Source organism: Pyrus communis, chromosome 6 (assembly GCF_041283825.1).
Source record: "Pyrus communis isolate YQ-2024b chromosome 6, ASM4128382v1, whole genome shotgun sequence".
In the NCBI taxonomy this organism is placed as follows: Eukaryota; Viridiplantae; Streptophyta; class Magnoliopsida; order Rosales; family Rosaceae; genus Pyrus; species Pyrus communis.
This window is the reverse complement of record NC_142570.1, coordinates 1108297-1130424: the sequence shown is the minus strand read 5'-3', so window position 1 is coordinate 1130424 and position 22128 is coordinate 1108297. Positions and strand designations below refer to the sequence as shown.

The window sequence follows — 22128 nt, the reverse complement described above, 5'->3', positions numbered from 1 at the left end:
ACCAACGAAAAATGAGATTGAGCGAGTCACCTACACAATGAGCGCTCCCATAATCTTACCAAAAAGTGCAAATAGCATTTTAACATCAGCCCAACACTCAGGCGCATCGCCAAGGAAAAGCACCCGGACTGAATAGCAAAGGTTGGTGGTTGAGGATGCATGATGGAAATTAGCATCAAAGCAAGAGAAGGGCGTGAAGGTCCATATCTAAGACAAGGTTAGGTGAATTGGGACAAAGCTCAAGGAAATCCGAAGCACAGACCAAAAGTAAGGAAACGCATAAACTAAAAGGGAAACAGAGAAGGAGGAGAAGTTGGAGTTGGAAAGGAAGGCTGGAAAGGGGTTGCCACCGACGACCACACACAAAAGTAGGAGTCGGTGGCAAGGGGAGTTAGGGTTTTTATGCTTTCAGTGAGAGAGAAAAGGGCAAGAGTCATCAAAGGCCACGTCATATGGTTTATAAAATTTAGTCTAAGTAATTGGTCTCTCCAGTATTACCCGAACTTTGGGATAGAAAAAAAGGGCCACACCTAACTAAATTCAAATCAAGACATCAAGGTACAGCAAATCTAAATGACATTCAAGGAAGGAAAATTGCTTGTAATTTGTTCTTCCTTCAAAATATCGCCCTGATCTAGGAAAACAACTCAAAAGATAAAGAAGTGTCATTAATTTCTTTGCGCTAATGAGTAAAGTGTAGAGTTCATGAGAAGGAGCCTGGCAAGTAGAGTTCATGGCATAGCTGTCCGCACCATCTCCGCCTTTCATCGGAAAACCTTCACAGAACTTGCTAGCTTCCTCTTCTGCTGTAATTTATATGTACTGATGACTGATGAGAAGCTGCTATACGTGACATTAATCCATGCATTCAAGGTAAAAGGCTTTAACTATGCGACACATGAACTTCATGCCTAGGATAAGTCGGAGAAAAAGCTAAAAGTGCTCCTTGGTGTAAGAAGCACTTTCTGAAGAAGCACTTGTGAGATGCTTTTTTGGTGAAGCAGTTAGCTAAATTTTCAGTGAAAGGTTCAACATGTTTGTATGAAATCAGGAAATTGAAGAAACGGTCGTCAACAGACATGTTTCCTACAAAATCACCCCATGAAAGACAGAACAGTAGAAACGCTTATGAAGATTACAACAGGAAATTGAAAAACAGAACGGTGGAAACTACATCATTTAGAAGCTAATGGGAAGATTATCCCATAACTCCAAACATAATATAAGTTCCAATCTCTAAGCCTTGCGTTTAAGCACAACGAGAAAGCTAATCGACTTTCCTGCATCAAAGATCGAGGATTGCTCTTCAATTTTCTTGCGGTATAAGTCAAAGACCTCGTCTAAGATTTCTTCTCCGAAGTGCTGCTTGACGACTCCTTCCATTGCAGCTCTCATGTGAGTCGCAAGCAGTTTGGCTTTAGAGACATTGTCCGGTGGTGCGAAAGCAGGTAAGTTCTCTATTCTCTCCATGCTAAAACATCCATTTCGTCCTACCGCAGCTTCCACTTCTCCGGGAGACATGCAGTACATAGGTAGGTTGAAAGAGTCTACTTTCTTTTCATCAACTATTCCCTGCATTAAACAAAAAACGCACAATTATTGTAAAATCGGATACAAAGTTCTCTTCCGTTTCTGATTTATAACATATTAGACTGTTTATGCGATTGCGTATTTGTGTACCTTTCTAACCAAGTCAACGAGGCAAGATCCTAAAATTTGGAAGGTCATATTTGCCTGAGAAAGAGAATGAGGGGTACCATCAGGGCGGCCTATGATGATAAGCACCATCAGTCCTCCGTAAACAATCTCTTGTGCCCTGACATTTAAGAAGCACTCCAAGTCCTCGGCGTATTGAGCTTCATAAGCCTTTAGTACTTCATCGGTCGAATTTGAGTAATGAATTCGTCCTTTGTTCCACGCCGGACTATTTCTGTCTGCTACTTCTTTTGGCACTCTAGAAAGCCAGTGATTGGCATATGAGGAGTGAACAACTTGAACAGAAGCATTAGGAAATAGGCGACTGTAGAAAGAGCCAGGCACGCCCACTGCATAGTATCGCCTGTCCTGGGGGAGGGATTTGAAGAGCGTATTAAAATCATTCGGAGTATTGTCATTAAAAACGACTTGAAATTCCGGGATTTGAGCATTCAGCCCTTGGGTTTGGCACTTGTACTCCACGGCTTCGAGTATGTTTTGGACAGAATAAAATGTGTTAGGACCAACAGAGCAACCCAAATCTGCAATGGTAAAGGTTTTGGACGATGATAAGATTTCGATATCGAGGTTTTCTGCAATTGCCTTGCCTAGAAGATCTTTGGTAGCATCCACAACTCCTCTCTACACAACAGAAGATTACTTTTATACCTACATAAATAAACACACATACACACATATACACAATCTAAGAATACTATACAAGAACCTGGAACGTAGAGTTTTTCGCATAGCCGTCAGGGCCATCTCCACCTTTCATTGAAAATGCTTCTGAGAATGTACTGGTTTCCAGTGCTGCCATCTCTATCTCTCTCTCTCTCTCTCTCTCTCTCTCTCTCTCTCTCTCTCTGTGTTTTCTTGGAGGGGAGATGTTGATGGTATATTTGTATTGCATCATCACTGCTACTTGACACCAATCAAAGACAAAGAAAAATCAATTAAGAAATGTAGAAGAAAGTACAACTGCAAAAGTCCATGGTGGTGATGCAATTTCAGACCAACTATTCAACTTTTTCTATGTTTTTTTGTTGTTGTTAAAGACTTTTATGCATAAAATCGAATAAATCTTATCTATGGTATAATTAACAATTGAAAAAGTCCTAGATGGAATTGCTTCTCCGTCCCTGGACTGCCTCTATATACTCATGCCATGTGGACTTACCTACAACACGTACGTCACAGTGGTTGTAACCCAAATCAATAACACGGTTTCATTTGTAAAAGTCAATACGTGACATTACTTGATTCAGTACGTTTTCCAATCTCTTGTGGCTAACACATCTGTTTTGTTCGACAGCAGCTTCCAGTTCTTCAGGACACATGAAGTGCACAGGGATGTTAAAGGAAAGCACATAGCAAGAATAATAAGGAACTAGCTCGATCGATCGAGTAGTACAAGATCAAGTATGTGACACATGAACTTCATGCATAGAATGCACAGGGATGGTAAAAGTCGAAAATTCTAGAGGAGATCAATGTATAGCATTAATTGAAGCATAACTTTTGATTGGCTTATCAACGCGTTGTGAATGTGACAGATGATTCGCTGTAATCGGAAAGTATTTTAACAGCTTGACGAATACCACAAAAGCATGTTCAAATCAATTTTTCGTGTGCTTAAGAACAACAGGAAGGTTAATTGCCTTCCCAGACTCAAAGGTGGATGGTTGCTCTTCAATTCTCTTGCAATACAAGTCAAAGAGCTCGTCTAAGATTTTGTCTCCAAATTGTTGCTTCACGAGTCCCTTGGTGGCAGCTCTAACATGAAATGCAAGTAACTGGCTACTTTTAGTAACATTGTCAAGTGATGGGACACGACGTAAGTTTTCCATTCTCTCTGAGTCTCTACTAAAACAACCATTTCTCTCCACAGCAGCTTTGAGTTCTTGGGGAGACATATAATACAAAGGTAGATTAAAAGAAGGGGATCTACTTTTTCTTCCCTAACTACTCTCTGCATAAAGAAAAACACATAGAAGTCATTCCGTCGGATACATTATGGTGTTATATAATCAATCTTAGAGCAGGGGGTCATTTTCCTACCTTCCTAGCGAAGTCCATGGGGCAAAACCTGAGAAGTTGATGAGCCTGGTTTCACGAAGAAAGTGTATGAGGGGCATCATTCAGGCGGCATGGAATGATAAGCACCATCAATCCTCCATGCACAATCTCTTGTGCCCTGGCATGCAGGAAGCATTCCATGTCCTAAGCATGTTGAGCTTCATAAGCCCTTACGACTTCATCAGTGGAATTTGAATAAAAGATTTGTCCTTTGTTCCACACATGGCTGTTTCTGTCCACTACCTCATTCGGCACTCTAGAAAGCCAGTGAAGGGCATAAGAAGAGTGAACAAAGTGAATGGAAGCATTGGGAAATATATGAACCTAGAAAGATCCGGTACGCCTGCAGCATAGTATTGCCGGCTCGGAGGGAGGGATTGGAAGAGCATGTTAAAATCATTTGGAGTGTGACCATTAAAGAAAATTAATAGAATGCCATCAATTATATTTGGAGGCAAAGTTTTACAAACATCACTTAAACAAGAGCATCAATTTCTTCGTTCACAAGGCGAATCCAACAAATTTTTTAGGCAAAGGAAGTTTAACTATAGCTTGACAAATACCAAACTTCATCGCATCAATTTGCCTTCCGCTTAAGAACGGCCAGAAAGTTAATTGCAGTTGAAGTCCCCGACGTAAGGATAGAGGGTTGGTCTTCAAGTTTCTTAAGGTACAAGTCAAAGAGCTCATCTAAGATTTCCTCTCCGAAATGCTGCTTGATAACTCCCTCAAAGGCAGCTCTCACATGTGATGCGAGTTGGGTTAAAGGGACAGTGCGAGGAATCGGCACTTGAGGTAATGTTTCCAACTTCTCTAGGTTAAAATGTTCATTTCTTTCTACAGCAGCTTCCAGTTCTTGGGGAGTCATGGCGTACAGAGGTATGTTATATGCATCTACTTCCTCTTCACTCACTACTCCCTGCACACATAGCAGCGATAAAGGAAATGTCTTTCGCAATTGTACGCAGCGCAAGAATTGAAGTATCATTTTTTGTTGTTGGTGCTGGTTAAGTTATATAGAAGTTATTTCATATGACAACACATATCATTGCTTACCTTTCTAGCCATGTCCATGAGGCAAGACCCTATAAGTTGAAAGGTCACATGTCCCATTGAATTCGAATGAAGGAGAGTATTGGGGTTGCCTGGAATGATGAGTACCATCAATCCTCCTTCTGCAATCTCTTGTGCCCTGGCATTTAGAAAGCACTCCATGTCCTCAGCGTGTTGAGTTTCGTAAGCCTTTAAGACTTCATCAGTGGAATCTGAGTAATGGATTCGTCCTTTGTTCCATGCCGGACTATTTTTGTCCACTACCTCTTTTGGTACTCTAGAAAGCCACTGAAGGGCATAAGATGAGTGAAAAAAGTTAATAGAACCATTAGGAAATAGGCGGCCGTAGAAAGAACCAGGCACGCCTGCAGCATAGTATCGCCTGTTCTGCGGGAGGGAGTAGAAGAGCTTGTTAAAATCATTGAGAGTATGATCATTAAAGAAGACTTGAAATTCAGGGATTTGTGAGTTCATCCCTTGGCTCTGATACTTTAGTTCAACAGCTTCGAGTATGTTTTCAACGGACAAAAAAGTATTTGGCCCGACCGAGCAACCCAAATCGGCAACGCGAAAGGTGTTAGAAGATAACAACACGTCTGTGTCAAGCTTTTCGGCAACTGCCTTGCTTATAAGTTCTTTTGCAGAATCCACGGCTCCTTTCTGCAAAAGTGCAAAAACCCCCGTCAACATATTTATTAATCTATTTGCTACATGTTAATATAACCATACATAAAATGCGTCAATCTTAGTAAACATTGAGATGAAATCGTTATCGGAGTTGTTAATTGCTGCTTCGCAAGAGATCATCAAAATCTTCAGTAACAGAATGAGCTTTACAAAAGAACGGTTTTCGCAACTGGATGTTTAAACAAGAAAGTGAATCCACATTACCTGCAAAGTTGAGTTGTTGGCGTAGCTGTTGGGACCATCTCCACCGCTCATCGGATGTGCTTCAGGTTCAGAGAAGTTACTGGTTTCCTCCTCAGCTGCAGCCATGTCTCTCGGTTTCTTTCTCTGGGAGAGAGGGGTTTTATGTCAATATTGTATCTTGAGGGGCATATATAGAGATAATCAAAACACAGAAACAAATCAATTAAAAGCAACTTTAATAGTTAATGGTAATGAAGCAGTGTAAGACAAATTGGACGGCTAGCTTAATAAAATACAATGCAATTACATGTGAATCCAAAGGTTTTCAAACAGATTTAATATATTTTGCAGGCTCGAGAGTATCTCGCTCCTGCAGCGAATTTTCAGTTACAAGGGGAATCCGACATTTCCATCTCGTCCTTCGAAGCCACTTGAGCTAAGTATCGTGAAATTCACACTTTGTTTTTGCTACAGATTTAATATATTTTGCAGGCTAGAGAATATCTCTCTACTACAGCGAATTTTCGGTTATACAAGGGGAATCCGACATTTCCATCTCGTCCTTCCAAGCCACTTGAGCTAAGTATCGAGAAATTTACACTTTGTTTTTGCTACCGTTAGTTTTTTTCGTCTTACTTTTATACCTAGATTTTTGAGGTTCTCCCCTTGGAGGTGGGATATTAAAAGGAAGAACACGAAAGGATGAGAGAGAGAGCTGTTGTGCTAGGATAGCACCAAAATCAAATGGAACCAACTCAAGCTAACCCACAGGAAATTTATCAAATGAAAATGCAAGAACAAAATATAAAAGACACAAAGATTTTAACGAGGTTCCTCCACAGTCAGTGTAACTGGAGTACGTCCTCGGAGCAGTAGGAGCTCACCCAATAATCCACTATCAACCAAATGGAAGTTTACAAAGTGTTGGCAATCTCACAACCCAAAAGCCCACTACACCCAATAGCTCTCACACACCAAAGAAACAAATAGAGAAAGAAATATAATGAATAATTTCTTCTCTATACATATAGCTCAAAACTATTACAACAACAACTACTTTGGTGGATGATTACTAACCAATTGAAGCATCAACTTGTTCCTCTTTTTGGGCTCTCTGCAAGACTCCCTTGCTCTCTGCAAAAAGAGCTCTGCAAAACTCTCTGCAACTCTATCTTCTCTCTTGTTTACACACAACCGAAATGAACTCTTATTATTAAAAACAACTTTTTTTCTTTTAGCTTTCTGCCAAAACCAAACTCACGGGTTGTGCTAGGGAACCAAAACATTCTTTTCCCTTATTTTCCTCCCCAAAACAAGGAAAGGTGTTTCCACCTTCTTTTGTTTAATCTAAAGTATGGCCACTTGGCCACTTATTCAACAATCTCCACCTTGGCCAAGTTCCGAAAAACGCCATGCTAAGCCAAACAACATAATTAACACACAACATCACTCCCAATCACTAGCAAGAGAACAACTCATGCCGAGCCAAATACTCCAAAACTCCTACTGCTCAACGTCTTCTTTATATAGGCAAAATGTGAGCCAAGTTCAAGCAATGAACAAACTTGGCTACACCAACAACCTTAGTCAACATATCAACGGGGTTGTCTTTAGTTGGAATCTTCTGGAGAATGATCTCCCCTTCACCAACTACTTCACGAACAAAGTGATAACGCACATCTATGTGCTTGGTCCTCGCATGATGAACCTGATACTTAGCCAAATAAATGGCACTCTGACTATCATAATGCACCTCCACCTGCTTCTGATCAACCCCCAAATCTCTAATCAGCCCATGTATCCAAATGGCCTCCTTTATAGCTTCAGCAACTGCCATATATTCAGCCTCTGTAGTAGACAAAGCAACAGACGACTGCAAAATGGACCTCCAACAAACTGGCCCTTTAGCCATAGTAAATACATAGCCTATAGTAGACTTCCTTCCATCCAGATCACCTGCATAATCTGAATCAACATAACCAACTGCAAAATGACCAATACCAGAGTCATCTCTCTCAAAGCATAAACCAACGTCTCGAGTACTATGGAGATATCTCAATATCCATTTAGCTGCTTGCCAATGCTCTTTACCTGGATTATGCATATATCGACTCACCATGCCAACTGCATGAGCAATATCCGGTCTAGAGCATACCATTGCATACATCAAACTACCAACCAAATTTGCATATGGTATATCTTTCATTTGCAGCTTCTCTTTATCAGTTTTAGGACACTGTAGAGAACTTAATTTAAAATGAGGAACCAAAGGGTTACTAACCGGTTTGGTTGAATCATGAACTCCAAACTTCCGAATCAACTTCTCAAGGTATTGTCTTTGATTCAAGTATACCAAACCTTTCTCTCTGTCTCTAGTGATCTCCATGCCAAGGATCTTCTTTGCTTCACCAAGATCCTTCATCTCGAACTCATTCTTCATTTGCTTCTTCAATTTCTCAATCTCTTCAACATTCTTTGAGGCAATCAACATATCATCAACATATATCAATAAATAAATGAAAGACCCATCTTGCAACTTCTTGAAGTACACACAATGATCATATTGACTTCTAGAATAATTTTGGCCTCTCATAAATTTATCAAACCTCAAATACCATTGTCTTGGAGATTGCTTCAAGCCATAAAGTGATTTCTTCAACTTGCAAAACAAATTTTCTTTCCCTTTCACTTTATACCCATCCGGTTGACACATATAAATCTCTTCATTCAAATCACCATGTAGGAAAGCCGTCTTCACATCAAGTTGCACAAGTTCAAGATCATATTGTGCAACAAGAGCTAACATAATGCGAATTGAGGAGTGCTTCACAACTGGAGAAAAGATTTCATTGTAGTCAATGCCCTCCTTTTGTGCATACCCTTTAGCAACTAATCTTGCTTTGAATCTGACATTGTTTTTCTCAGCAACATCTTCCTTCTTGGCATACACCCATTTGCAACCAATATCTTTCTTACCCTTAGGCAATTTAGCTAACTCCCAAGTCTTGTTTTTCATGAGAGAATTCATCTCGTCGCCCATGGCATTGCACCACTTCTCCTTTTCTTCACTCTCAATGGCTTCCTCAAAATTGGATGGAATCTCATCAGTGATAATAGGAAGAGCAAAAGCAACATAGTCACTATACCGAGCTGGCTTGGTAATTTGTCTTTTTCCTCTGTTCTTGGCAATAGACTCTTGAGGTGAAACTTGCTCTTCAACTTGAATAGAATCTTCAAGTTCAACTTCTTCAACATCCTCATGGTCTCCCACTTCTTCACTTGTAGTGGCTTCGACATCAGCGGAAATAGGATTTGAAGTACTAGAGGCAACTTTCTCAAGCTCCACCTGTTGGACATCTTTCACATTCTTTTCAGAGTCTCTGAACATATTTTCTTCATCAAATGTCACATCTCTGCTGATTACAAGTTTCTTCATCTCCGGGCACCATAACCTGTAACCTTTGACACCACTACTAAAACCAAGAAAGATAGCCTTTTTGGCTCTAGGATCAAGTTTATTTTCAGTTACATGAAAATAAGCAGGTGAACCAAAAATACGAATATAATTATAATCAGTAGAAGGTTTTCCAGTCCATACCTCCATTGGCGTCTTACCCTGAACAGCAGCTGAGGGTAATCGGTTGATGATGTGACATGCATAAGTAACTGCCTCTGCCCAAAACGACTTGCTCAAACCCGACTGAGACAACATGCATCTAACCTTCTCAAGCAAGGTTCGATTCAATCTTTCTGCAACTCCATTTTGTTGTGGAGTTCCCCGGACACTAAAATGTCTCACAATCCCTTCCTCTTTGCAAACTTTAAAGAAAGGGTCGGATGTATATTCACCACCATTATCCGATCTCAAAATCTTAATCTTTCTCCCAGTCTGGTTCTCAACCATTTTCTTCCAACCCAAGAAAATGCTCAACACCTCACTCTTGTGCTTCATAGTGTAGACCCAAGACCTTCTTGAATAATCATCAACAAAGGTCACGAACCAATGTCTACCACTCAAAGAGGGAGTCTTTGTAGGACCCCAAACATCCGAATGCACATAATCAAGAATGCCCTTCGTCTGATGTACAGCAGTACCAAACTTCACTCTAGTTTGCTTCCCCAAGACACAATGCTCACAGAAATCAAGCTTACAAGTCGTGGCACCTTTTAGAAGACCTTGTTTCACAAGCCCTTGTAGAGCTTTCTCACCGGCATGGCCTAATCTCATATGCCACAGTCTAGTAGTATCAGAATCGGATGTGCCCATATTTTCTGAGACTACAGATGCTTCACCTATCACAGTGCTTCCTTGCAATAAATACAAATGGCCACATCGAGGAGCTTTCATCACAACAAGTGCACCATAAGTCACCTTCAATGTCTGCCCATCTGAATGAAACCTGAAGCCCTTGGCTTCCAAAGTTCCCAAAGAAATAAGATTTTTCTTCAAATTCGGTACATACCGAACACCTGTCAACTCTTTAACCATGCCATCATGCAACTTCAAACGAACTGTACCAATCCTTTTTGTTGTGCAAGGATTGTCATCTCCCATGAACACAACACCGCCATCAAACTCTTTCAAGCTTGAAAACCAATCCTTGTGAGGAGTCATATGATGAGTACAACCCGTATCCAACACCCACTTAGTAGCACAATCAAATGATGAGGAAGTGGTTAAAGCAAAATCAGAAAAATCTGTTTCAACCTCAGCAACATTAGCTTCAGAACTTTCTTTTCCTTTGGTCTTCAATCTAGGACAATCTTTCTTCCAATGGCCCTTATTACGACAAAAGGCACATTCATCCCTTTCCAAAGGTTTTCTACCTTTAGAGTTTCCTCTAGGTCGAGACTGTGATTTTTTCCTGCTAGAAGAGGATCTCCTCTCCGATGATCTACCTCTAACAAATAAAGCTTCAGAGGTACTATCATGATTTTTATCTCTATGCCTCATTTCATAATTCATCAAGGCATTTGACACATCTTCAAATTTCACAGTTTCTTTACCATGCATAATAGTGGTAACAAAATGCTCATAAGAGTCCGGCAAGGAATTCAACAATATTAAGGCCTTATCTTCATCCTTAATATCCTCATCTAAATTTAACAAGTCGGCAATCAACTTATTAAAAGCATCAAGGTGTCTAATCATTTTTGTACCTTCTTTGTATTGGAAGCGGTAGAGCTTTTTCTTCAAGTGTAGCCGGTTCTCTGCACTCTTCGTCATATACTTGTCTTCCAATTTTTGCCACAACACACTTGCCAAAGTCTCCCGCATCACAAAATACTTCTGAGTTTTTGCAAGGCACAACCAAATTGAAGAGCAAGCCCACAAATTTAATTTCTCCCATTCCAGTTTTGACATAGCTTCAGGCTTCTCTCCCAAGGCGGCAAGAAGATCTTGTTGAGCCAACACATCTTTAACCTCACATTGCCACATCCTGAAGTTGTTTGTGCCATTAAACTTTTCCACTTCGAACTTTTCATTTTGCACCGTAGTTCTTGCAAACCCGGAGCTGCTTCCAAAAGGATTCTCATCTTGCCCGTCTGACATCTTTGGCAACTAGACAGTACCCAAGAGCAACCAGTGCTCTGATACCAATTGTTGTGCTAGGATAGCACCAAAATCAAATGGAACCAACTCAAGCTAACCCACAGGAAATTTATCAAATGAAAATGCAAGAACAAAATATAAAAGACACAAAGATTTTAACGAGGTTCCTCCACAGTCAGTGTAACTGGAGTACGTCCTCGGAGCAGTAGGAGCTCACCCAATAATCCACTATCAACCAAATGGAAGTTTACAAAGTGTTGGCAATCTCACAACCCAAAAGCCCACTACACCCAATAGCTCTCACAAACCAAAGAAACAAATAGAGAAAGAAATATAATGAATAATTTCTTCTCTATACATATAGCTCAAAACTATTACAACAACAACTACTTTGGTGGATGATTAATAACCAATTGAAGCATCAACTTGTTCCTCTTTTTGGGCTCTCTGCAAGACTCCCTTGCTCTCTGCAAAAAGAGCTCTGCAAAACTCTCTGCAACTCTATCTTCTCTCTTGTTTACACACAACCGAAATGAACTCGTATTATTAAAAACAACTTTTTTTCTTTTAGCTTTCTGCCAAAACCAAACTCACGGGTTGTGCTAGGGAACCAAAACATTCTTTTCCCTTATTTTCCTCCCCAAAACAAGGAAAGGTGTTTCCACCTTCTTTTGTTTAATCTAAAGTATGGCCACTTGGCCACTTATTCAACAAGAGCACCCATGACAACGTCTTATTTCTTTAATTTATTTGTTTTTATTTTGCCAAAAAGACAATTTAATTTCTTTAACAAATACATAACTACAATTTTACATGTCAATTATTCAGTCGTGAACTAAACACTAAGCATAACAAAGAAACTCAAGAAAAATTAAATGTAGCAACTTCACAAACACCAGAACACCGTAACGATCAATTTGCCTTGCGTTTAAGCACAGCAAGATAGATAATCGGCCTCCCTGACTCATACTCGAGGCGTTGCTCTTCGAATTTCTTGCAACACAAGTCGAAGAGCTCGTCTAAAATCTCATGGCCAAAGTGCTGCTTGATGAGCCCTTCTATGGCAGCTCTGATGTGAGATATGATTAGTTTGCTAATAGAGCCACTGCCTTGTGGAAATGGCAGATTTTCGATTCTCTCCACGCTGAAGCATCCGTTGCGTTCTACAGCAGCTTCCAATTCTTCCAGTGACATATAATATATCGGTACGTTGAACGAATCTACTTTCTCTTCACTAACCATGCCCTGCAGTAGGGAAAACTAGAATGTTAGTAAAGTTCAATTAAAGATATTTCATCTTCCAATTTTTCATCTATCACATATTAAATATGGGAGAATAATGTTTGAAGTCGCAACATATTTTCATTACCTTTCGAACCATCTCCGTAAGACAAGATTCTACTAGTTGATGGGTCCCGTTTCGCGCTGCACGAGGATGAGAGGTTTCGTGAGGGAGGCTAGGGAGGCCTGGAATGGTAAGTGCCATCAGTCCTCCATGCACAATCTCTTGTGCCCTGGCATGGAGGAAGCACTCCATGTCCTCGGCATGTTGAGCTTTGTAAGCCCTTACTACTTCCTCCGTGGAATTTAGGTAATGGATTCGTCCTTTATTCCAAGCAGGGGAGTTCTTGTCTGCAACCTCTTTCGGCACTCTAGACATCCAATGAATGGTAAAAGAAGAGTGGAAAAAGTGAATCGAAGCGTTAGGAAATAGGCGACCGTGGAAAGAACCAGGTACGCCCGCTGCACAGTACCGCCTGTTTGGTGGGAGGGAGCGGAATAGCATGTTAAAATCATTCGAGGTGTGATCATTGAAGAAGACTTGAAATCCGGCAGGGATTTGAGAACTCAGCCCTCGGCTTTGATACTTGAACTCTACAGCTTCAAGTATGTTTTCAACCGCGGAAAATGTATTAGGTCCGACAGAGCAACCAAGATCCGCAACGCGAAAGGTACTATTGGAAGATAACAAGATTTCTACGTCAAGCTTTTCGGCAATTGTCTTGCTTAGAATTTCTTTGCCAGCATCCACTAGTTGTCTCTGCAAAACCAGAGATTGTGAGACATGATTATATAGCAGTTACTTCGTTTTGGAACCATAATTTGTATAGAAAGACATCGAAAATTCATCAGACCACAAAATTAACAAAAGAAGAACCTGGTAAGTGGAGTTCTTGGCATAGCTGTTGGGACCATCTCCACTTTTCATTGGAAATGCTTCAATTAGCTCCTTTGATGCAGCCATCTCTCTATTTCTCTCCGTTTTCGTGCGGTTGGAGTAATGGCACATATTGTCCCCTCGGGGTTGTTATAAATAATAATTATATCTAGTACAGCTGCTTGATATTAAATTAATTAAGACTAATTATCGTTGTTTATGACAAATTTTTTCGTCGTTTTCCAGTTAGCTGTTTCTTTTTAAAGACAAGGACAGAAATCCATTCGATTCAATGAATTAAAGAGGAAGAATTTTTACCAATTTTTGCATTTTATACTGCCAGCATTGCACAATTGGAATTCATCCATTTTGTTTCATATTCTGTGCCGTCTGACTTTACCAGGTGGAATTTTAACTTAAGGGCAACATCAAGGGAGAGGCAGACAACATAAACTACGTAATTTAACCATTGGGCAACTGCTAATTTACGAACATTACGCCGCCTTTGAGCATCAACTGCCTCTCAGCAGGCGGCATCTATTGCAAAATATGAGCCAAACATAAAAGATAAAAAGACCGTACTGTTGGTTGTTATATGATTCCGACCAAAACTTCGACGCCTTGCCCATGCCGGAGGGAAGATCGAGACAGACAGCTGCCCGATGCGCATTCTAAGCAATATTAGCGCTTGAGAAGTTTGGGGAACGTGGTGAAAGAGAGTAGTCAAATCATTTGAAACATGGTCATTGGAGTATAAGTGGAATTCCGGTGGGGAGGTTTTGTAGCCTTCGATCTGAAATGTTTGTGATACGGTTTCTATGATGTTGTTGACTGCAATGAAGGTGTTGGTTTAGGGTTTTCGAGTATCCCCTCAACCACCATTGCCTTCAGATTTTTCAATTATATAACAATCTCAACAACTAGTTGTCATAATCCAACCTTCAACATGGAAGAGAAATTAACAAATCCACCACCAACTTTTATTCCTTACAAGTTACAAAGAAAGCAATAGAGCAACAACTAAGAACAGAACATATAACTGATCAACTGAATATGCACAACGTATCTTTATTTTCTCAATGTTTTCGCTTGAGAACGACAAATAATGTGGAAGCCAAATCATCAACACCAGCAGTGAGGACTCGACGCGGTTGTGCTTCGATTTTCTTTGTGAGAAGGCTTCCCATGCCAGCTCTAACCTCTCCTGTTGTACTATAAGAGGTGGACACCCGAGGTTGCTTTTCCAGTCTTGCAATCTCAAAACACCCGTTTTCGTGTACTAGCTCGCTCAGCTCCTCCATTGATGGCCTGTACGTTGGATGGTTGAAAGTGTCCAGTTTGTCTTGGCTTATTAACCCCTGCAATGCTCATACAAATTTTAAGTGTTAAGATTTCAGAAAGACGGATCAACGGTCCACCACTAATTACACGATGAACATCTCAATTATTGACAGGCTTGATCATTTAGGATATAGAATTGACCTTTAGAACTTTTATTCTGGGTTTTAAGTATTTCATTTGACTCTAAAGCTAAAACCGAAGCGATTAACTAATCCAAGACTACGATCAATAAGAAGCACCAGTAAGCCTCTAGGAGCGAGCTCTTCCGCTCGAGCATCCAGAAAACACTTCATGTCTTTTGCATACTGAACTGAATATGCGTGACCAACTTCAATTGGCGCATTCGAATAGTACATCCTTCCCTTGTTTAATATAGGTGAATTAAAGCCCCGAAATCTTTTAAAACATTAAAATTTGCCTCTATTGTAATTTTTCTCTGAAATTAGGTTATCTTCGTCTATTCAAGTTGAGAATACTAGCTATGAGACAAAAAAATGATAAATTTGAAAGACATTAGGAGTTAAAAACCAAACTGAAAGTTCATAAATGACAATGAGTAACCATCTGATGTAGGACAGATACATGTCACTTCCAACAAAGAAAGAAAAATAAAATAAAATGTTTCAGATTTTGAAAAAGAAGAATTAAAGTTGGAAAATGTTGGATTCATTCAATATGGTGACATGAAAGGCAGCAACAAATATTATGATGTCAAAATTGGGACCGTGACGCGGTCATAGAAGTGGTGTTCAATTCTCCTACAAAAGTGGCTTGAGCCATCTTTTGCATAAACTTGTCAACAATAGCAGTTTACTAATAAATAGAGCTTTTTATTATTTGTCTTTTGGGGTTCCAAGGGCTTTATTATCTGTCTTCTAGTTTTCGTCTTAATTACCTAAGTCTATTGAGATGCCCCAAGGGGTTGTAATTTGTTTATTTAAACCATCTGGCTTCGTATTTGTAAGCATCTTTCATCTTTCAATCAATTATCAAATTATCCTTTAGAATTTTCTCAACTTTCTGGTGGACTCCAGACTTTGTTCTATAAGGGATTACACGGTAACCCTTTTATCACTTCGTGTTGCGTCACCATCTTTATGAGAAATTCTAAATTTTTATTAAGCTAGCAAGTGAACAGTGTTAAAAAAACTTGACAAAATTTTTGTTAAACTAGCAAGTGAATAATGTAAAAAATAAAATAAAATAAAAAATAAAAATAAAACAAAAAACTATTTTAGCAACTATGTTTAACTTTTCATCACCAACATCACTCTCTATTTTTACAAACTTTGAATATTTATATTAACAATTCAAACTCAACCTACTCATTTTCTAAAAAACCTTCTCTCTCTTCATGTTTTTCTTTGCTCAAGGGTCCACCCCTTGAGTTTTATTTTTATTAATATTTACTTGATGAATAATTGCCACTGTTCTAAAAACCCTATCTTGGATTAGGCGGCTGGTCACCGTTCCAATTAATCCCTAATTGTTTGAAAATAAGAAATGATGTCCATACTTGCTTAGGCGCCTGCTTAGTCCGCCTAGGAACCCACCTAGGTCACGACTCTTACTTAGACAGGAAATAAATTACTTTCATTTTGTACTTTATTTTTCAATAAATTGTAAGAGATTTGTTCAATACTTGAATAAGCACTCATTATATGCTTGTTCCCCCATGTTTTCAATATGTTCTAATACTTTTAATCTATATGTCATTCTAGTTTGCAATTTATGTATTCTAACACAATATAACAAGCCCATGGGTTAGGCCTTGTTTTTCACTTTTCCTTCTTAGCCCAATAATTGGGTATATAATCTGTTAACTCATTTACTTCTCCTTTGTTGCCTAGCAACCCAACAACCACTCTCTTGGGCCTGCAAGCCACGACAGCCCCATATTTTGGGTCGTCACTCATTCTTTTCACATATAGGTCACGAAGCTATTCTCGTTCACTACATAAGTATATTGTGTTTGTTTGCAAGTATCATGAACCTAGAGTTCGTACTTAAACTCGAACTTGAAAATTTGAAAATAAGTGCCATAGAAATTCGAAGTTTCATAAAACAATACACCCGTAAAAATCCGGAGTTCTTTTAGGTGATTTGTTAGGATTACATGTAGATGATGTCACATCCCGGCCCGAGGCGGATCACTTCCCGGGCCCGCTCCACCACCGTAGCACGATATTGTCCGCTTTGGGCTTACCATTCCCTCACGGTTTTGTTTTTGGGAACTCACGAGTAACTTCCCAGTGGGTCACCCAAAAACAAAACCATGAGGGAATGGTAAGCCCAAAGCGGACAATATCGTGCTACGGTGGTGGAGCGGGCCCGGGAAGTGATCCGCCCCGAGCCAGGATGTGACAATTGGTATCAAAGCCAATCCCTGGCCGAAAGTGTGCCGATGAGGACGTCGGGCCCCTAAGGGGGTGGATTGTGACATCTCACATCGCCCAGGAGAGTGATCCTTATATGTATATTCTCATCCCTACCTAGCACGAGGCTTTTTGGGAGCTCACTAGCTTCGGGTTCCGTAGGAACTCCGAAGTTAAGCGAGAAGGGGGCTAGAGCAATCCCATGATGGGTGACCCACTGGGAAGTTGCTCATGAGTTCCCAAAAACAAAACCGTGAGGGAATGGTAAGCCCAAAGCAGACAATATCGTGCTACGGTGGTGGAGCGGGCCCGGGAAGTGATTCGCCCCGGGGCGGGATGTGACAGATGATGCTTTTAAAAACAACTGTAAAATTTAGTTTGTGCAAATTACTTTATTGTCCATAATTTTATTTTGTGATAGAAGACAAAAATATTTTTTCACCCTCTTATAGTTGACAAAAAATAGTTTCATTAATATGTGTTTTAAATTAACTTCTTCCTTACAAATATGTTATGTGTAAATAAACTAACTTGAAATAGGTCCAATTTTATGGAAAGAGATCCTCTTCGAATCCCTTTCACCAAATCCACCCAAGCAATCAATCAATGCCCTTGAAATTTGATCCAACGGCTACAAACAGGGGGCCCCTTTAAAAGTTATAATAACTTTAGCCGTTGGACTAAATTTCAAAGGTCCGAATTAGTTGATTGAGTGGATTTGGTGGAAGACATCCAGAAAGGATTCCTTTCCCAATTTTATGGCCTAACAATTAGATTAGTCCAATTTTTAGTTATTTTTTTAATTAGGTCCATGAATAGGACTCCATGTATTAGCACTTTGTGTTGTTAGGTTGATACTTTGTATTGTGATTACTATTTTACTCTACTATAGCTATTCAATGGAAAAAGAAAAAAAATAGAAAATGATACGATCGGTATTTTAATAGCGATTTTCTTAGATAATAATCGCTTAAAAGATAGCGACTAATTCCCTAAAAAGTCGCTATCTTCATACCGATCCCTCCCTTTTCAGTTTTTTTTATTTTTTATTTTTTATTTTGTTAATGTTTCTTTTATTTTTCTTATCATAACAACAAATTATCATATTCGTGTTTTTTAAAAAATATTTTTTCCATGCAAAATATAATATAATTCATTTTTAAACACTTGTAATCAATTATTTAAAACCTAAATTTAAAGATATTTTTCTATTTTCTCACTTTAAGAATCAATAAAAAATAGTTTCAGGACCTAATAATCGGTAGGATCACATCCAAAGGTTTTGCAATATTTTCCTTAACTTCAGCGCAAAATATTTCTTAAAGCTAAAAATTTCAAATTTTTTTTTTTCACAAAAAACTGTGTACTATAAGCCAAAGTTAGAGTCATTCTATTCGCACCACATATTTCCTAAAATTAATTTAGGACATTTCCAAAATTTCGGACACCTATAAATCTCTTGAGGGGCCTCGCTATTAGTTATATTATTTTTCTATTTTTTGTTTTTCAACTCAGTACTTTATTAGTTGGCATAAACCCAGATTTCAGCTAATTTTTTACAATCTAAACTACCTATCATATAAGTACTTTTACAATCTAAACAACATGTCATATAAGTACTTGTACAAGCTAAACTACCTATCATATTAGAATATTAGTCGGCATTAACTTATATTTCAACTGATCTTTTATAATCTAAACTACCTATTATATAAGTACTTTTACAGTCTGAACTACCTGTCATATAAGTACTTGTACATGCTAAACTACTTATCGTATTGTAACTACCTATCATGGTGGAATAAGTAATTTTACATGATTCTAACAGTAAGATGTAGTCCTCCATCTTGGTAATGTTAAAAGCCCCTGAAGCTAACACAATCAATGTCAAAAGCCTCTTGAGCAATTACTTACATAAGACAATCAATGTATAATGCTCGTGAATCATGTAGACTAGAATCATGTAACAAATACTAGCAAAAACGAAAACGACTCAACGAAAACATGTAAAATTACTTGTAGTGCTCATAGTTTCATGCGAATTCAAATTTGGATACTAATCTGCAGGAATCGCGAGGAAAATTCAAAACAGGAGTCGGATAGATTTTTTTATGAAATGACGAGATTTAATGAGTAACTTTTTTTTTTTTAATACAACGATATATTTTACACTAAAAAGGATGAGAGTTTTTTATGAAATGATGAGATTTGATTTGTAACTTAAAGTTCCATGTTAATTCTGGAAGAGTTATGATAAAACTTTCAACGACAGTCGGTGCAATTTTGTTTTCAAATTATGAACACTTTAATTGCTCTACTTATTAGACCTTATCTATGACTGTGCAATACATTAGACCCATATCAAAACATACGGATCAAGATCCTCTCCTAAGCAAAGGGTGAGGATTCTCCTGACCAAGCCTATCAAGCCGTTGAAATTTTATCCAACGGCTACAAACAGGGGGCCCTCTAAAAGTTATAATAATTGTAGCCGTTGGATAAAATTTCAACGGCCCAATGAGCTTGGTCAAGAGGATTCTCACTAGGGATGGGCAAATACCCATTGGTTATGGGTAACCGCGGTTATCTGCCCATTTAAATTTGACGGTTACGGTTATGGGTAACCGTTTAGATAAATAAATGGTTATGGGTATAACCGTTTACCCGTGAAATTTAAATGGACGGTTATGGGTATTACCCGCGGTTATAAACGGGTACCCATTTAACTGTTTATTTTAATATATGTAAAACTAAAAAATAAAAAAAAATAGTTCCTAACTAGGTTTAGTATCCCAAGATATATTTGGTTATAAATGGTCATATAATATATATATATATATATATATATATATATATATATATGCATGCCTCACTTGAGAGAAAAATATAGTTGATAGAACGAGCTAATATTTAATATATGTAATTGAATGTTCTAAAGCATTAGTGTTTGACAGTTTTGTTTTGAAGTTTTTTGGAGTTTTGGCCAATTCAAGATAATGATTATCTTGAGTATTTAGAAACATATTATTATTAGATTATGTGTACCTATACATATATATATATATATATATATATATTTAATTGGCCTCAAGTTTTCAATAAATATTTGACCCCAAAATTAGAAATCGATTAAATGGCATGGATCGATGAACATATGTTTCTAAATAAAAATCCAAATATTTATCAAATTAGCCTATTAGCAGATTGATGCGTTACATATATATATATATATATATATATATATGTATATGTATACAAGAATATTAATTAACCTACAACCATGCATGATTCTTGTAATAGATTGACCGTCAAATAATTGAGAGACATCGCATATATTCATAAATAATATTGCCGTTAATATAAAAATACATGTTAAATGTACTCATAACGGTATTTAATAATTATAAAAAAGAAAATTATGACAAATTTCTTTTTAATTTTCAAGTTGTTAAAAAAATAGGTAGACGGGTAAAAGAAAAAACTAAACGGGTACGCGGTTATGGGTAAATGGATATGCGGTTATGGTATGGTTAACCGTTTATAAACGGTTATGGATATGGGTATACCCATTTATGTAAATACCCAACTGGTGAACGATTATGTGGGTAAAATCTTAAACGGTTATAGGTAATAACCACGATTACCCGTCCACCATAACCGTTGCCTATTCCTAAGCCCGGGACACCTGCCGCAAAGTACTGCTTGTCTCGGGGGAGAGTGGCGAAAAGATAACTGAAATCATTCGAAACAAGGTCACTGAAGTATACTTGAAATTCTGGTACTTGAATTGTAGTGTGCTGATATTTTTGAGCTACTGCATCAACTATGTTCTTGACTTGAATGAATGTTTTGGCTCCAACCGAACACCCCAAATGGGCAATCCGGAATGCGATTGAAATCGAAGAGTGCTGCGGATTTTCTATGTCGAGGTTTGCGAATATTGCTGGAACCAATCTTCCGGACGTTATAACATCAGCTGCCTTTCTCTACAAGACATTGACAATTAACACAATAGTTAGTTTCTTAATGATCAACATACGTACGTTTTTTTTTTATTGAAGCAACATTTTACACTTCGTTCATCTAAACTATTGAGAAGAGAATTCAAACTTTGGTGCAAATTACGAGCACAAACCCTAAAAAACTTTGATAAGCTCAGATTTGCATACATACATGTTCACTTCGCTCAGTTACGTACGTGCCTTGTAAAGTATTTATGCATGATCCGAATGGTTTAGAAAACACAACAGTCAAACGACAAACTAGCGTTTGATGATCGATACTTACACACATGGGGAATTAATAATTCGTAGCTAGCACGGTAAACATACAGCATGACTCGGTTCGCTGGAGATTGCCCGGAGACATACCTGTAAATTAGAATTTTTGGCGTAGCTGTTTGGGCCATCTCCTCCCATCATAGGAAATATTTCATCTTCCATCTCTCCCTCTCCCTCTCTCTCTCTCGGAAATGAAGTAGTCACTGAGAGAATGCTTAGAACTACTGAAGCATTGGAGGTGAACATGTGTATATATAATGTATGTATATATAATGATACTTGGTTTTCTCTGTGGATTTAGCCACAAATGCCATGATGAAAATTAAATGATATCAGATACTATTTTAGTATTCTTATTCAATCAATTCAAAAGATAAAAATAAACAAAAGTGTGGAAGCAAGGCCAACAATGTTGCACATTACTTGGCAAAATATAGCTTGACAGTAACCAAACCTTGACGTGGGTTGAAGAACCGCCAGATATTATCTTAGATTCTCTATTTGAGGATAGCAACTCCATCTTGTAATTTGATGTAAAACGCTCTTTTTTCCTTAGACTGGGTTGAAATTCCCGACAAAGTTTTTGTTGAGGCCCTTAACGACGTGCAACCCTATTCTTAGCATTGTATGCATTCCCTCATTATTAATGAATATCGTACTTCTTCTCAAAAGAGAAGAGATGAATGAAGTTTTGTGAGTAAAGAGAACGAATTAAACAAAAAC

General features: G+C 38.4%; 4 protein-coding genes and 1 pseudogene across 4 annotated transcripts; all 5 read right to left on the bottom strand.

Moving 5' to 3' along the window:
* Positions 1–717: 717 nt before the first annotated feature.
* On the bottom strand, positions 718–2567 carry LOC137711742 (loganic acid O-methyltransferase-like). The gene is made up of 3 exons (XM_068450996.2): positions 2423–2567; positions 1681–2337; positions 718–1572 (listed from the first exon to the last, which is right to left on the bottom strand). Exons 1-3 carry the CDS (start codon positions 2513–2515, stop codon positions 1237–1239), a joined length of 1086 nt encoding a protein of 361 aa, XP_068307097.2. The 5' UTR covers positions 2516–2567; the 3' UTR covers positions 718–1236.
* A 747-nt stretch (positions 2568–3314) lies between these two features.
* LOC137710246 (loganic acid O-methyltransferase pseudogene) lies at positions 3315–4347 on the bottom strand (annotated as a pseudogene).
* LOC137709778 (loganic acid O-methyltransferase-like) lies at positions 4165–6096 on the bottom strand. The gene is made up of 3 exons (XM_068448762.2): positions 5719–6096; positions 4831–5487; positions 4165–4693 (listed from the first exon to the last, which is right to left on the bottom strand). The coding sequence occupies exons 1-3, from the start codon at positions 5821–5823 to the stop codon at positions 4352–4354; spliced, it is 1104 nt and encodes a 367-aa protein (XP_068304863.2). The 5' UTR covers positions 5824–6096; the 3' UTR covers positions 4165–4351.
* A 5950-nt stretch (positions 6097–12046) lies between these two features.
* On the bottom strand, positions 12047–13528 carry LOC137711741 (loganic acid O-methyltransferase-like). The gene is made up of 3 exons (XM_068450995.2): positions 13410–13528; positions 12621–13292; positions 12047–12496 (listed from the first exon to the last, which is right to left on the bottom strand). The coding sequence occupies exons 1-3, from the start codon at positions 13494–13496 to the stop codon at positions 12164–12166; spliced, it is 1092 nt and encodes a 363-aa protein (XP_068307096.2). The 5' UTR covers positions 13497–13528; the 3' UTR covers positions 12047–12163.
* An 821-nt stretch (positions 13529–14349) lies between these two features.
* LOC137710247 (loganic acid O-methyltransferase-like) lies at positions 14350–21567 on the bottom strand. Its single transcript, XM_088696155.1, has 4 exons — positions 21496–21567; positions 20708–21111; positions 14960–15146; positions 14350–14767 (listed from the first exon to the last, which is right to left on the bottom strand). Exons 1-4 carry the CDS (start codon positions 21565–21567, stop codon positions 14486–14488), a joined length of 945 nt encoding a protein of 314 aa, XP_088552281.1. The 3' UTR covers positions 14350–14485.
* Between the last annotated feature and the right edge of the window lie 561 nt (positions 21568–22128).

Coding starts and splice junctions, on each gene's coding strand:
- LOC137711741 (XM_068450995.2), bottom strand. CDS start 13,496: ATGGCTGCATCAAAGGAGCTAATTGAAGCATTTCCAATGAAAAGTGGA. Junction 13,293..13,409: donor CCAAGAACTCCACTTACCAG/GTTCTTCTTTTG, acceptor CTGGTTTTGCAG/AGACAACTAGTGGATGCTGG. Junction 12,497..12,620: donor TTACGGAGATGGTTCGAAAG/GTAATGAAAATA, acceptor TCCCTACTGCAG/GGCATGGTTAGTGAAGAGAA.
- LOC137711742 (XM_068450996.2), bottom strand. CDS start 2,515: ATGGCAGCACTGGAAACCAGTACATTCTCAGAAGCATTTTCAATGAAA. Junction 2,338..2,422: donor CGAAAAACTCTACGTTCCAG/GTTCTTGTATAG, acceptor TCTGTTGTGTAG/AGAGGAGTTGTGGATGCTAC. Junction 1,573..1,680: donor TCGTTGACTTGGTTAGAAAG/GTACACAAATAC, acceptor TGTTTAATGCAG/GGAATAGTTGATGAAAAGAA.
- LOC137709778 (XM_068448762.2), bottom strand. CDS start 5,823: ATGGCTGCAGCTGAGGAGGAAACCAGTAACTTCTCTGAACCTGAAGCA. Junction 5,488..5,718: donor CCAACAACTCAACTTTGCAG/GTAATGTGGATT, acceptor GCACTTTTGCAG/AAAGGAGCCGTGGATTCTGC. Junction 4,694..4,830: donor TCATGGACATGGCTAGAAAG/GTAAGCAATGAT, acceptor CTATGTGTGCAG/GGAGTAGTGAGTGAAGAGGA.
- LOC137710247 (XM_088696155.1), bottom strand. CDS start 21,567: ATGGAAGATGAAATATTTCCTATGATGGGAGGAGATGGCCCAAACAGC. Junction 21,112..21,495: donor CCAAAAATTCTAATTTACAG/GTATGTCTCCGG, acceptor AATGTCTTGTAG/AGAAAGGCAGCTGATGTTAT. Junction 15,147..20,707: donor CATAATCGTTCACCAGTTGG/GTATTTACATAA, acceptor ATGTTTTAAAAG/ATTTCGGGGCTTTAATTCAC.